This window comes from Hemibagrus wyckioides, linkage group LG13, assembly GCF_019097595.1.
Source record: "Hemibagrus wyckioides isolate EC202008001 linkage group LG13, SWU_Hwy_1.0, whole genome shotgun sequence".
NCBI classification, from domain to species: Eukaryota; Metazoa; Chordata; class Actinopteri; order Siluriformes; family Bagridae; genus Hemibagrus; species Hemibagrus wyckioides.
In genome coordinates this window covers 7,396,024-7,412,801 of record NC_080722.1, presented here as the reverse complement: position 1 = coordinate 7,412,801, position 16,778 = coordinate 7,396,024, and the positions used below count along the sequence as shown (strand labels likewise).

At 38.2% G+C, this 16,778-nt stretch overlaps 1 protein-coding gene across 1 annotated transcript in view; it reads left to right on the top strand.

The window, feature by feature from the left end:
* The window catches only part of LOC131363731 (disintegrin and metalloproteinase domain-containing protein 12), a 100,490-nt gene that overhangs the window by 60,640 nt on the left and 23,072 nt on the right, over nt 1-16,778 (top strand). The window contains exons 7-11 of the mRNA XM_058406567.1: nt 408-473; nt 3,964-4,035; nt 4,340-4,509; nt 5,254-5,338; nt 7,630-7,778. Of these exons, the coding sequence (XP_058262550.1) occupies nt 408-473; nt 3,964-4,035; nt 4,340-4,509; nt 5,254-5,338; nt 7,630-7,778 (542 nt within the window). The remainder of the gene's footprint in view (nt 1-407; nt 474-3,963; nt 4,036-4,339; nt 4,510-5,253; nt 5,339-7,629; nt 7,779-16,778) is intronic.

Genomic DNA, 16,778 nt, shown 5'->3' with positions numbered 1-16,778 from the left:
TGAAGTAATTATGAATTTGAACATGCAAGTGAAATGAAGAGGTGTGACTCTGTCCCTAACCTTAACCATAACATTTGAAGACGCGTCAGTTCAATTTAGAGGCACATAAAAGTCCAAAACAGCTTCAGACAGCAAATTTACTTTAGAAAGTTCAGAGGGTTTAAGGAAAAAGTAAGTGCACTGGTGCTGTTAGGAAAAGCCTTTTAAAACTGCAGTTGCTGCATTATAACATTTTGTTAAGTCTGTCCTTCTAAAATAAACCAGTGTGTTATTTTCCACGTTTTATTTATTTTTTTCTTCCATCTCTATCTGTTTTTCTCCAAAAATGTTATTCTCAGTCTTTCCTGATTCATTTACCTCTCACTTCTCTTTCCTCTCTCTCTCTCTCTCTCTCTCTCTCTCTGCAGTACAAGAGACAAGCCCAGAGCAGCACTAAATACGTTGAACTGATCATTGTAGCAGACAACCGAGAGGTATGTAATTAAATATACATTAAAAATACACTTTTTCATAAACCTTAAAGAGCAAAGTATTTAGTGTCACCCAAATGAGGATGGGTTCCCTTCTGAGCCTGGTTCCTCTCAAGGTTTCTTCCTTTTCCGTCCCAGGGAGATTTTCCTTGCCACCGTTGCCACAGGCTTGCTCATTAGAGATAAAATAGTTTAATTATTAAATTTAATGATTTACTCTTATTTCTAGTTATCTAGTTATTTTTATTTATTTATTTTATTTTATTTTATTTTTATTTATTTCTTCCCCTCCCCTTTCTCTGTTTTTCTTCTTTTGTAAAGCTGCTTTGGGACAATGTTCTTTGTAAAAGGCGCTATACAAAATAAATTGAGTTGAAATTGAATTGAAATTGAAAGTATATAAAGTTGACCTCTTTTGTTAAGCAAGAAACAAACTTCTCTTACAGATTATAACAAACCTTGACCTTTTTTGTTCTCATTGCTGAAAACATTGGAATGCTGAAATGTTGTTACTACAAGGTCATGACCCTCTATAACCCCAAGGTCTGGGTTGTGGCCTCTAATCTTGTTAGGGTGCTAAGTTGAGGAGGAGGCTGTTGAAGCACAGCTGTTGATTATTTTGGTAAAAGAAGGGTGTTCATTCATGTGGCTCGGTCGGGTGAGGGATTGTTTAAGTAGCACTTTAGTGTCATTAATCTGGACTATGACAGGAAAAGAAGACCTCCAGCTGCAGCTACTTGACCCTTGCCTAATTTGTCGGTTTAAAATTGGACTTCATGTCCTCTAAATGCAGTATGTGAAAATGAATTTTTTTCACAAATCTATTCCAGCTGAAACTATCAGATGGTACATGCTCTAGGCAATATCAAATCTGACCTATCAGTGAATGTGGCCAGATTATTATAAGATTCATACAGATTTTAAAAGCTGAAAGTCTTCAACACACTTTGTTTGAAATGTGCTTAGAAAAGATAAATAAATGTCTAGAGAGTGATGTATGTGATAGAGCACTGATAGAGACTTCAAAAGCACTCCAAGTTGCCTGGATAAGGCCATCTGCCAGATGCTGTCAATGGAAATGTATTTATTCCTATCAAAAGCAGATTAAATAACAGCAGATAATATCAGCATTTGGTACTTACTTATAGTTCAGTTTCTTGTGTGTGTATAATGTGCTTATTGAGTTTACGTTACCAGATATACAGCCGAAACAGTTAAGTTTAATCTGATCTTACATCTCAGAGTCTCAGCACATTAGCAGGTGGTAAATGCATTTTGTGGATATGTTTGCACAGCCAGCTCAAATTGGCTAGAAATTAGAAGTCACGGGCGTCCAGGTTATAGAGGATTAATACACAGAAATCCTACTAAAAGTTAAGATGGAAATGACTGTCAACTTTCTCACACTCCTAGGTGACACAGGCATGTGTATCATAGAAGTTATTAAATGTATTTTTTCCACTATAACCATGTCGTATGCTGTGGATTATTTTAATCATGACATAAAATTTATTTTTAGTATGGTTCTGCCAAGTTTAGTACATGTTTGCTGATGTTTGCGGTGTTGGAGTCACAAGCAGGAAGCGTTGTTAAAATAATGTGCTAGCTCCACTATTGAGAGCTCACACTCACAGCTCAGTGATACGTCTAGGGTTCATTTAGCGAACTTGCATATATGGGGTATATGGGCAGGTTACCCACAAAAAAAATTAATCATAATTCATCACTTAACACTAACACAAAACACAAATGACATTAAGGTAATAAGAATACTACAGAGGCTTATAAGTAAACGCTAAAATGCAGTGGCGGGCCGTGCATTTCACACCGGCTGAAATATGATTGGATAAATACTCTTACACTACTGGAAGCAGTGCAACCAAGAGACAAGCTATGAAATGTAGAGAATAGACTATTGGGAATAATTTATTACACATTCATGGAAAAATATATTAAATATATTAAAATGCAAGTCAGTGATTCAGATCACTGCTGTTTAGGCCAGCAGAGAAGGCCTTGCTGGCCCTGACGGTCCACCACTTCTAAAATGAGAAATAGACTAAAAAGTGTTAAATATATTATGTTTGGAGAAAAGATTTTAATCCCAGTTAACCTTCAGTTCATATTAACTTGATTAAATGTGTACACTGTATGGACAATGGTTAAACTATGAAATGAAAGATCACCTGTTGCTTTGTTTTAACTCACAACCTGTCAAGAAAACAGGTTATTTTAAGTTTTCTGTTTGAGTTCACTTGTCATGCCAATTGGAGTTGAAGAGAAGAAGCAAGTTCACGTAACTTAACAGGGCTCTCGTGCTTTACAGTGTGTCTTTGAATGTGGACAAAAACCTACAAATGACATTTCCTGCACTGTAAAACACCATAAAGGTTAGGTGAACTTATTTCTTCGTTTTAACTCCAATTGTCAAGACCAGTTTTGGATATTGAACTCAAGTCGATATGTTTTCAAACATTATACTTAAAATAACCCATTGTCTAGACAACTTTGAGAGCTGGGGAAAAAAGTGCGAGCTGAATGACTCATGTTTTTAACACAGCATGTGAACTTTTGTTTCTAAGTTTAACCATCATGAAATGTCTTCTAGTGTGATGATGACTTCATATAATGCCAGGGAGAGCATCATTGCTTTCTTAAACTGATGTTCATGAATCGTAACTAGATTTCTTTTTCTAAAAGGAGACATCCAGGTCATTGTGTAGTTCATTTTAAATAATAGACAGTTGTTGATGATAATATGTGTAGTATTCTTCAGAGTAAACTTGATTAGGTTTACCTACAAGTGTAAAGCAACTGTAGGAACAACTGTACATCAATAGTAAAGAGGGTAATAAACCTTAATGCACTCAGTACATTTTGGGAAAACGCTTACAGTTTATTCTAAAATTTATAAGAAAATAGCATTTAGGTACATTATGGCAAATATGTGTTCGTGTAGTTAACAAAGTGCCTGGAATTCAGTCGAAAGTCTAGCAATTAGAATCCTCCTTGATCATACCTTGTTTAACCAGAGCAGAAAATCGGTAACCTGGAGGGACAAGAATTATGGTATTATAATCTAGAGGTTTCTCCACTCATCAGTGGAGCTTCATTAGTTTTGCTGAAAAATAAAATGAATATTGTTACGCAAATCTATCTTGGATTGGCAACAGCAGACGAGACTTACAAGGTTCAGCAGTTTCTGATTAGAGTTACAACCCACGACTCACAACCCTAAGGCCAGTAATCATACAGAACATGCAAAAAACTTTTCCATTCTTTGATTCTGTACAACCTCTTTTATATTCCCTCGGCTGATGGCCCAAAACAAGCTCAGCATGTCCAAGCTGCCAAAATATGAGAAAGAGCCTTAACATCTGTGCTGAAGTGGAGCTTGGAACTGGACATTGGAAAATTATATGCCACATGTGACATGCCTCATTTGAGTAGTGTAAAACACGCATCTTTTTTTTTTTTAATTTTTTTATTTCAGTATCAGAAACAGGGCAAGGATGTGGAGAAAGTGAAACAGAGGCTGGCTGAGATCGCCAATTATGTGGACAAGGTAAACCCAAGTGAAATGCCAACACTGCATATTGTTCTAAGACTCGTAGGGCCGCTACACAGCTACTTGTTTTTTTTTCCTTTTCTAACACACATGCTATTATTTATCATCTATCAGGTTTATATTTATACTGATCAGGCCCCATAGAGTCCAATATGACTGTAAAGCCATCAATACTTATCACTGGAAGCTAATCATTTGGCTTTACAAAGCAATACATGTATATATGTCTAGAGGTTAAATGAAGTGTGGGTAATAATTCCTTTAAAGAACCTCCTAACACCTAGATCTCCTTCTGCTTCAGTTCTACAGAGCACTGAATATCCGTGTGGCCCTGGTTGGCTTGGAGGTGTGGAGTGACTCAGACAAATGCCCTGTCTCTCAGGACCCGTTCACCACACTGCATGAATTCCTGGACTGGAGGAAACTCAAGCTTTTACCACAGAGACCACATGACAATGCCCAGCTTATCAGGTCAGGAGACAAATCCTAATCTCCTGCTTTAGAGGACAATCTAGTGCAAGATAAAGATTTATTACATACAAATGTTTCAGCTTATTAGAGGAAGTTGTGTAAAAAATTTCAGTAAAAGTGTACCCTGGCCAGATTAGTGTCATTATGGCTCCATCTCTGGAGCCAGGCCTGGTGTGAAATCATAGTGACCAGGCCACCCTGCTAAAATAGTTGTTCTCACGACAGATTGGCAAAATGAAGTCATCTTCATGGTTGGGTTGCACTGACAGTCAGGTGGCAGGAAAAAATGAACAGTTTTAGATGAACTAGGCCCTTGCAATGAAAACTTTTCAGGATCTGCTGAAGAGATTATATCTCATAGTTGGCTTAGGAACATCTGGGGATTCCCCAGAAGCAGCTGAAATCTGTGGTTGGTTAATGAGAAGCCTGGACTGAACTACTCAGCTTGCTGCTACCATGACCAGCACCAGAAAGGAGAATGAACAAATGAACAAACAAAGGAATGAATGAATGAATGACAATTTTACAAGAAAATTGCATTAACACCATCACATTCTTCCCTTGTACTCTCATTCATCTGCTGCTCATCAACCCTGAACCTATTAAAACACTAAATTGAAACTCTGCATCGTTCTGCATATTAACTGTCCATGATATAACTCTAAGATGAGATAGATTACTGTTTGTTGAATGTATTGGGATATTCACGTTATATCATATCTGTCTTTCTCTCTCCATCTGCAGTGGGGTGTATTTTCAGGGCACCACCATTGGCATGGCTCCTATCATGAGCATGTGTACAGCCGAGCAGTCAGGGGGCATCGTCATGGTGAGTGGCATTTCTGTCATTTGCGACAGAAAACTTATGCTCATTAGTTTTAATTGCATCATGTGAATTCAATTCAGTTTTCTCTGAATTTTCCTGTAATTTAAGCATTTAAGTCGACAAAGTTTCTAGTAAAACAGGGCTTTTTGGGCTTTCTCCAGCTGTTGAAGGTGGTTAATGATGTATATACAGTATTTTAAACTTTTTACCAATTAATTCCTGGTCTTTTTCCAAACAATTCAGTGAAACTGTTCATACACCTGTTCTTGGCTTTCAGAAGTGGAAGCTGATGTGGTCTTTAACTTTTGTACCCTATTCACTTCACCTCATCCACCTGTTGTTTGTTATAAGATGCTTTTTTTTTTTGCTCAGCATGGTTGTACAGAGTGGGTGTTTGAGTTACTGTAGTCTTCCTTCCTGTCGAACCTGTCTGGCCAATCTCCTCTGACCTCTCTCATCAGAAAACATTTCCGCTTATCAAACTGCTGCTCACTGGATGTTTTTGTTTTCACACAAAGGGGAAAAATGTAATGTGAATGTATTTCTTGGATTTATGCAGGCTGTTGTGATACTTTCCTAAGCAAACATTACATGTATTCAAGCATAATGTTGAAAGCCATTTTAAACAGGATTAAGAGGAATTCAGCCAAACCATTAAGCAAAAAAAATAATTGCCAAAGAATCATGACATACGTTTAGATCAGATCAATGCAATCAAAAACCACGCAAGTGTTTATTTTACAGCTCAGATTTTGTTCTATGTTTATCGGTTAATCTGCTTTTCTTTTCAATCATGCATATTCATAACTGTGGTTATAATCCTGCTCTCTACCTTGCCTACACCTGCTTAAGACATTACAGCCCGACTGTCCGGAGATATTGCTCATAAATCACTTGAATATATCGATTACAAGAGGCTCAACTGTTACTTTGTAATGAGGCAGAGCTGGGGAAACATCATATCCACCACAGAGGAAGAAAACTTGCTAGTGGGAGTGATTACTGATGAGGATATGGCTGGGTAATAGAGCGCTCGTCCTGTTCTCACTTCAGATCTTTATTAGGTCATTAGGACTTGGCAGCTCTGCAATGAAACTGCCATTCCGGATCATGGCTGAAATGTCTCTCCTAGGTTATCCCATGTTCCAGTCTGTTCCCAACTGATTGGCTTTTGCTTGGTGCACATGCACAAACCTTGGCAAGATGATTAAAGGGTAGCGTGCCTCAGTCTGCCTCCTCCATTACAGATCAGCCTGTTTCACTGCACACATCAGTCTTACTTCCCCTCCACAACTCCTGTTGCTGCCGGCAGGAAACTCTGGGGCTGGAGAGCTGTTTCTGGTTTTCCCAACATAAATAATTGCAGGAAAAATATCATCTTTAACAGTACCAAAAGATATCAAATGTTTACATACTGTGTGTTTTATACATTCATTCCTTCAGCGGATGCTTTCTATCATTTTCTGGAGACAGATTTCACCAGAAATGTTTTTAAAACTTGATTTACTGCATGAAGGTCTATGTGTGTATGTGGTTTTGTGTATGCAGGGCCTCTGTCTTTTGTGTGTGTGTGTGTGTGTGTGTGTGAGTTTTTATATTTTGGTCAAGACCAGATGTCCCTACAATGACAGGAATATCTGACAGTTCTGACTATTCCTCGTGATTAGTGCACAAATATCCAGTATAATGTTTGTTTACACTGGAAACATATTCCCCACAAGGCATCATGGAAATTCAGGAATACTGTAGCTACACACAAACACAAAAGCGCTATGAAGTCCCTAAACAGCTTTTCATTGTGCAGACTTTGCTTAATGGTGCATTTCATTTCAGCAGTGCAAAAATCTTGACTTATGCCTCTTTAATGGGTTTGTGAAAAAGTAATTACATAGGCTGGTAGTGCCTGCATTTGATCAATTAGCGCCCTCATGTGAAACATCACTTTGCTACTTTCACTAAAAAGGAAACAAATGCATATGTGGAGATGTTAAGAATGTAATCTGTGGAGGGCAGCAGGAGTGTAATTGCCCCTAACCCCTTCTCCGTAGCAAACACAGGGGAGTAATTGGGTTTACTCGCTTGGAAATATAAGTAATTGCTCTTAGGAAAGCGTGTAACTGCTTTGTGTGGTGCCTTGCTGTGAAGACATTGATTTATCTGTAAACATGTGTAGATGCAATTAATGATGACTCCTGCTTTATCATCACTCTCCTTATTATTATTATTATTATTATTATTATTATTATTATTATTATTATTATTATTATTATTATTTGTCTCCCTCTGCCTCTCAGGACCACTCTGATAACCCCCTTGGAGCTGCAGTTACTTTGGCTCATGAGCTCGGACACAACTTTGGAATGAACCATGACACACCGGAGCGGGGGTGTGGGTGCAGGGTGACAGCAGATCGAGGCGGCTGCATCATGACTCCTTCAACCGGGTGAGTGCTGTTGAGGTTTCCCGTTAGATGGCTCATAAAAACCTCATTGAATTCCATTTTGAAAAGATCTTAGAGACCCACCAGAGGTCCAACCGCTAAAGGAAAAATCCTACTGGCTTTCTGTCACCAGAGTGATGCCAACTTCCAGGTTGGCCTACAAATAGCACTATAGCACTTGGTTAGGGATGTAGTAGCTTAGTGGTCAGGGTGTTGGACTACTGATGACGAGAATTCCAAGTCCACCAAGATGCCAGCAATGAAATGTTTGGCTGAGGGGGAGAGGGGCATGGTGTGAGAGGAAGGGGGCTGAAAAGGGGTGTGGCTGTCATCAAGGGATTCACGTAGCACTCAGATTAGGCCTTCCATTACTTTCTAAACAGTTACTCATGAACATCTACTCATAATTTATCCAATGTTGGAATTGCCAGAAAAGATTAAATTCAGAGTGCACTGTTTCTCTTCTTCCTGACAGTAATACCTACAGAACTACAGCTGCGTCAAGAGGTCTTAATGTGACCCTTGATGCACTGCTTATGTGCTGCTTTATTGTGAGTTTAGGGTAATGCATATGAATAATGCAGCTGTTAGTCTCCTTGGATTACACATCATAAATAATCAAAGATGGACAAGGAAGCTAACAATGGAACAATGGTGTTTTTACATCATGGTTCGACTTTGCAGCACAAATGAACAAACACATCCACACCCTTCAAAGGGTAATTAAAAAAGCCCACAGGGTCACTGGGAAAGAACTCCCAACAACAGAGCATCTGGACACAGCAATCTGTAGGACAAAAAAGCCTGTGCTATCCTCAGTGACCTTCCCATGCAAGCCTTAATCTGTTCCTTTGACATGACACTAAATACAGTCTCTGGTGTTACAGACCAGAAAGCATAATGAGCCAAAAGACCAGGCTCACAAACAGAGCAATAACCCTGACTGCTGACACAGAGCTTCTACAGAGTTTAGGAGCGCTCCCAAATGAAGTCGATACAATTTCTGGTTGGCTTTTCTACAACACAACAAAGTGAATGTGCAATAACCTAAATTAACTGTGTGACCAGTACAATGTTTCAGCAAACAGTGATATTACAGAAATTACACTGTAATGGTGGTGGAGGTTGAGTGAACATGGGTAACATTGCTTTTCCTCCACTACTTTATCCTCGTTGCTTTTTCCCCCACTTCGTTCCTCCCAAGCAGTGCTTGTTGCTAGATGCATGTGGAAAATTCACTTGTGCAATGTTTTTTTGTAGAGGAAAATGGTTTTTTTTTTTTTTATCATTTTGCAGTTTGTAAATCCTATAAAATGATAGACAATGGATACTGGTTTTGATATTGGCTTTGGTAACCACTTGCGAAATAAAAGGTTCTGGTTATTCCATCAAGCTGAAGGTCCACTTGCGTAATTCCTGGTCTTACCGCATATACAACATCTATCTAGGGTCAAATATCTTCCCTTAAACAGGGCCTAAAAGGATCCTGGAACTATGTTCAAGGTGATTTAAGATGATTTACAGTGAGAGACAGATAGACCTGGTAAGTTTGGCATGATCTGTGCTTAGGGAATTTATTTTAGGGGATTTGGGAATACCAAGCTAGTCAGTGAAGTCAAAACGTAAGGATGAAAAATCTAAGAAGAACAATAGATTTCCAAAATTTTGTCCAACATTGTCTACAAAAGCAAATCTGATCAATTTTTTATAAAAAAAAAAAAAAAATACAATGCATTTTGTGAATAAATAAAACATTTGCATTGTATGCAAGATATATCATATTTTAATGTAACTGCAAACATTTTAGGTTTTAGGTTTTTCTTTTCTTTTCTTTTTATTTTTTTATTAAATAAATGGCCTTTTCTTGTTCCTGGATACTAGCCAGTGTGTTTTGTCTTCATCTAGGGACAGGGGAAAAAAATGTCTGTTAATGGAAAAACAAGACCAAATGGAACTTGCCCAATAATTTCAGTCTTTTATCAAAAGAATCATGGCCAGAAATAAGAGATAATTCACCGTGTCCCTCTTATTTCTCGCCTGTTACTGCTGGGTCAGAGAGTAAGAGGTGGAACTGTTACATAATCATTCATTTTAAAGCAGGGCGAGCTGTCAGCAGATCCAAATGAATCCTTCACCAGCTTTAAGCCGCTTAAAATGTGCTATATGGCGCAGCATAATCCTGTCACTTAAACATAAGAGGATAGCAGAAATCAGATCTTGACGAAGTATGTCCGTGTCTCAGTGGTCAGATCTTGGATATCGGGGTATCTGTTTTTGCTCGTAATCTCCTAAAAGTGCAAGATCAACTGAGTACTGCTGCTGCAGCATGTCAGAGAAAAAAAAAGCCTGGTTATTATTCTTGGCTCCACAGTAAGACCACAATGTTAAATTAACACCTATGATGTTGAAAGGGTGTAATTATAACAAGTGGTAATTTCAAGCTGATGGCTGTGCAACTTCAGATGAAGTTATCCTTTTAATACTGGCCCCAGTTAAGCTCTTTATTCTTGATGTTCCTCCAGTTGATCGAGTTCTACTCGTACCAGACAGCATATATTACAACGTCAGTGTGATCGCTGTGAGGAGAAATTTCCACCACCCAAATAACTGGAGGTTTTTCAGGAATGCTACACTACAGTTATCACTACAGTGCTCATGTGGAACTTTTTATACTATATATATACTATATATACTATAACTATATTGATTTATCTAATGCAACTTCATTTTGATATTTTACACAACATCAGCATTTTCCCTGCAGAAAACAGGTCTCTAGGAGTATTCCAGACCCGGTTCAGAAATCTCAGCACACCCGCCTATTTTTTTCTATAGCAAATATCCTGACAGTGAAGCAGTCACTGAACAACAAAGAACCTTTAAGGCTTCCAGAGTTAACAGGGTTGTCACTATTTAGTGGGTGTCCGTCCGGAGGTGGTGGTTACCGGCAATTCAGAGACTGGTTAGAAGGTGTGCATAGTAGATGGACCACAGTAGATGGACCACAAACAACAATTTCAGACTTTGACCTTTGACCAGTATGGTAGCTTTACCTGATAAAATGTCCAATGAATGTAGCTGTAAAGTTGATGTACTTACCTGAAAACTGACTACTCGGAAAGCTCAGGAAAGCCCTCATGAAATCCCCATGAAATAGCTTCTAACAGCATACTTTACATTATTTACATGATTTTCTGGACAGTGTCACCCTAACGAGGATGAAGTTCTCTTCTGAGTCTGGTTCCTCTCAAGGTTTCTTCCTCATATCATCTCAAGGAGTTTTTCCTTGCCACCCTCACCTCACACTTGCTCATTAGGGATAAATGTTAGGGATAAATAGTAACTTAACTTTAAACTTTATAATTTATTCTATGTTTCTATACTTCTGTAAAGCTGCTTTGAGACATTGTCCACTGTTAAAAGTACTATAATTAACTAACTAAACTGAATTGAATTGAACCGAATTGAATATGTTGACAATGTCTTACACTACAGGCAACCGTATATGATATACGCCACACAAACCCGACAGCATAGTGAGGCATATAAATAAGGAGAACAAAAGTTTCTAGATAAGTAGAACAAAAGCAAAGTTTTCAATGAGAGATTTTCATTTCATGATTATCTTCTTCGACTTTTTGGTACTGTTCAGTTCAGATTGACCCAGGACATTATTGGGGTATAGAAAAGAAATATCTAAAACATTACACATATTGTCTTTATCTTAATCTCAAAAAATTGTCCTATAATTCCTCCCAACACACTTTTTAGGTGTCCTTATTGAACCAGTCTTGATGTATTAATTGATAGAGACTTTTGTACGTCGTTCTGGATCAGGGCGTCTACCAAATGCCAGAAATAGAAATGGAAATATAGATAACATTGGTGATTGTAGAAAGGACATTAATCAGTTACAGTTACATATTTTACTGTTTAGTGTCACCCAAATGAGGATGAGTTCCCTTCTGAGCCTGGTTCCTCTCAAGGTTTCTTCCTCATATCATCCCAGGGAGTTTTTCCGTACCGTCGCCACAGGCTTGCTCATTAGGGATGAAATAAAATAGTTTAATAATTTAATTTAATAATTTATTCTTATTTCTAGGTATTTCGTTATTTTTTTAATATATTTTATTTTCATTTTTCCCCTCCCCTTTCTCCGTTTCCCTTCTTTTGTAAAGCTGCTTCGAGACAATGTTTATTGTAAAAGGCGCTATACAAAATAAATTGAACTGAAATTGAATTGAATTGAATTGATTAATGTTTGCAGTTTAACAATGTCATACATGTTTTTTGTGATAAAGTTATAATGTGTGTAATAAAATATATACTATAATATATACATTTGTGGCATACATAGAGAAAATAAATTAAAATGGAATTAATGATTATTATTTTAAACTGATTTATAAAAAAAAAATACAGGTGATAAACAGCAATAGAAACATGAGAAACATGAGATTTATTGCAGCTTATTATGACCTACAGCTCTCAACAATACATCTGCACATGAGGATGATTAACGACAAATTTAAAACACTTTTAGTAAAAAATTATAGAATGGGTCAATTTGACTCGGACAACACACCCGCATGATAGAATCATATTGGCAAAATCACAACACTGAAGAACTCCAAGTTGATAAAACAATTGTCATAACAGCATAACCTAGTAGAACATTTTATCATATTCAATAAACTCCAGCCATTTCATTCCTCAAACAAAGGATGCTTGGAAAAGTGAACAGTTTGCTTGAAGGGGTACAAACAAACACCAGTGAACCATGTTTACTCCTAAGAAGTTACAAGATACTTACGTATCGTACTTACGACCTGAGAAGATCATCAGAGTCTCTCTTCCCACTATCACGGACATTTACTCCACACGCCGCATCCGCAAAGCTAACTGCATTGTGGATGACCCTACACACCCCTCACACACACTCTTCACCCTTCTGCCATCCGGAAAGAGGTACCGGAGCATTCGGGCCCTCACAACCAGACTGTTGAACAGTTTCTTCCCTCAGGCAATCAGGTATCTCAACAGAGAACTGAGCTGAGCTGGACACACACACACGCACAAGCGCACACACACAGACACACACGTACAACCAATGTCTGATCTCAAAGGAGAACTGAACTGTGCTGGACACAGACACACACACACATACATCACACACACGCACAAAAAAAGAACTGAACTGTGCTGGACATAGTCAGACACACACACACTAAATTGTCCTGTTTGCATGCACGTCACTTTACATTTATATTTATTTATATTAATCCTGGTTACATGTGTTACTTTAATTTCTGCAATCACTGTATACACTGTTCTTTCATTGACTAACATTGTCTTGTTCATTGCATGGCCTATATGTTGTTTGTCTGCACTGTCTTGTCTTGTCTTGTCTTGTCTTGTCTTGTCTTGTCTTGTCTTCCTGTGCACTTCTGTTGTATGTCTAGTTCTTAAAGACTGCACCTTAAGTATAGTTTTAATTTTTTAGTTTAATTCTAATTTTTAAATTATAGTTTAATTTTCTTATCTCTATGTCATAGCTCTATGTTTGTCTGCATCACTGTACTTTGTCTGTGTTCTGTGTAGCACCTCTGGTCTAGGAGGAACATTGTTTCACTTCACTGTGTACTGCATCTGCTATATATGGTTGAAGTGACAATAAAGCTTCTTTGACTTTTGACTTTGACTTGACTAAAGCAAGACTCTGTGGGCGGGGCTTATGCAGTTCTCAAGAGCATTTAATTGGATGAACAAGAAGTTGTCATTCAAATGTTTTCAGAATGTTGTTGATCTTTCGGCTGCTCCCTTGTGCGTGAGGGGTCGCCACAGCGGACCAACTGGTCCGCAAAACAACTTTTACACAAAACACGGGTTTTACACCGGATGTCCTTCCTGATGCAACCCTCCCATTTTTATCCAGGCTTGGGACCAGCACTGTATCCAGTGGCTGGGGTTTGGGCACTGGCTGGGACTCGAACCCGGGCCTTCCTACCACTGAGCCACCAATGCCCTTTTTCACATATCTGGTCTTATTGTTGTCCTTAACATTAAGGATATGTACAACAAAGTCAAGTTGGATTTCCGGGGCTCTTTTCAGTACTATTGAATTATCTGTGGTGTTTGTGGAGGAGTGTAAATGAGTCCCAGTTTCTCCTCAAGTGTCTGCAGCATGTTAAGACTCCTAAATTAATCACCTCACTATGTCACTTCACAGACTCAGTGCTCAGTAATAGCACAGTATGAATGAAGTGTTTCCTTTCTGTAAAAGCTACCAGAACAGGAACGTGACATTTTCATTAATATTTCAGACGAGAACACTGAACTTTTTTTTTTTTCCAAAGCTGACATTAAACACTCTTAGTCTAGCTGTGTGTAATAATGTACTAACAACAGAATAATATCAGCTCCACTGGGATATCATAATGTCCTGCTTGTAAAACTGTCCCGCTTGTGTTCCATATGAGCAAGGCAGAGCAGATGGAAATGACAGAGCACACTGCAATACCGAATGCTCGGGTCTCTGAGTGAAAAATGCTGTTTGAGAAGCACTGAAAAAGAGTTATTAGGCCAGTACTGCAGCAAAATCTGCACACATTTGGAAGGACTTTTGAGTGTTCAGGAACATGAGCTGTAATCATTTATGATCGACTATGATCAGTGATGAAGAGAGTAGCCTGGATTATGACCTTCATCTGTTTGCACATTTAGCAAGTGGCTCTGAATAAGACTAAGCTGCACATGATCCGATTTTATTAGTACAAATCCAGAGAAACGAGGGTGATGTGGATGGATTTCATTTCATTTTATTCGATTGTCCCCCACCATCCCTTACCCTCATTTTCCATACAAATCGAGTCATGAGAATGGCTACACTTTTGCACGTAGACCTCATTATGTCCCACCCAGAATTCATTTCAACCTGTGGCTTATACTGTATGTATAAACAGAGTTCACTTTCTATCCACTCTGGGTAAATGAAGAGCACTGAGCATGTGTAGGCGGGTGAGGAATGGAGATGTACTGCATAAGGTGATGGCCTTAAGCCCACAGGAGCTTAACCGATCTCCGTGATGTGTCACTCTGTATTGCTCGAGCTCCCACGCTGATGATCTAATAAAGTGATATCATGAATCTCCAAAATGAGGAAAATAGATATAGCGTTACATTTATAGTTAAAAGATGTACCTTCATTCGGGCTTTACAGTGGGTATAATGGGCATTTTTTTTAAATAACACAAGCCATTATGAAAATAATATTGTGTGTGTGTGTGTCTGTGTGTGTGTCCGTGTGTGTGTGTGTGTGTGTGTGCGTGTGTGCCTATGTGTACCCATCTGGTCGTCATTATTGTCCTATTCCTAAACAGCACAGGGACTAATTCATTATCATATCTCTATACAGCTCATACACAGACAAGCATTTTCATGTAATTATATGCAAGTGTGTGTGTGTTTTAGTGAATACCAGGTGATGACATCCTTGGCAAAGCAAAATTGCAATAAGCTGTGAAAGAGAATTAATGAATGAGCGGAAATGCCATTTGTGTGTGCGTGTGTGTGTGAGTGTGTGTGTATGTGTGTGTGTGTGTGTGTGTGTGTGTGAGAGAGAGAGAGAGAGAGAGAGAGAGAACAAGAACAAAAGCAACAAAAATATCTTATCCGTTTTGGTTATTAATGTATAATATATGTAAATGTATGTGCACATGCTAGATAGGTGTGTGATATGGAGGGAGGCTCTGTATGTGTGTGTGTGTGTGTGTGTGTGTGCAGTGTGATAATACATGCACAGTGTGATATCTCTCAAACCCAGGATTCAGAAGGGACATGATCTGTCGGAGAAGCAGCTAAATTCTCGATTTAATCCGCTAGTCGCTCTTTCTAATAGAAATGTGAAGATTAAGTCTTCTCTGTCTTCGTACACTAAAACGTTTCATACCAACCTCAAACCTCTCCCTAAATACAGTGTGTTTAATGCTTATCATTTTGGCCTGAGATGTTCCATAGAGTCCTATTAGGACACGCTGTTAGAATAAAGAATTAGTTTCTAACTGGAATCATCTCTCTTAAAGAAACACTCTGTGTAATCTTGGTTGAGTTTTAATTTACCTGCTTGTGATTCATCACAGCCTAGGGAAGGAATTAAAACAAATATTTTCTGCCATTTCAGCTTTCGGGAGAGTACAGGAAGGTGTAATAGTATCATTAGATCTTCAGTCAGGAAATGCTTTCTGTGCTTTTGACGTATCTTCTCGTAATGTGTAAAGTTGAGGACATCTGGGGTTCTAATGCATTTGGAATAATCTGAAGAGCATAGTACTGGAATTTTGTGAGGTTCAATCATAATATCCTTCAAAAAGGAAAGATTCTTTAAAGGCTCCTTCAGAAAGACAAATGAAAGAACCGTTTAGTGTCTGAAATGGATGTATTTTGTCTAAGGATGTACGTTTTTTTCCCCCAGACCTGAGTACATTTGCAGTATGAGATTGGAAAGCTGTTTTCTGACAAAAAAAAAAAAAGATCTGGAGCATATCCTACATATAGACTCTGAAACGTTTGCTTTTTTTCTAGAAAACGTACCAAATAGAACTTCCTAGAACTTATGTAGGAACCTAGAGCCTTTAACTAGGCAAATAAGCCTTCAAACCCTTCACTGTAACAGTGTGCTGTGTGTAAAACAGCGGGATTAAACATCTGAGGGACGTGTGCACCAAAAACATGAATATTTACATGAGTTTGTTTATACGGACAAACCATATCTGATGTCTGGAAAAAGTGAGATTTTGGCCAAAACGTGTTCACATGCAATTTGACAATGAAAAAAGAAACCCATGTAAACCCGAAACTCCAGGTCTACATGAGTCAGTCATTAATAAAATTCTTCCTAAATACATGACATATGCTGTTTTTTTTCCCCGAAAATCATTGTGCAAACCACAAACGAACCAGTGAACTATTAGAAGAAACATATGATATAAATTTCAGACTTTATTG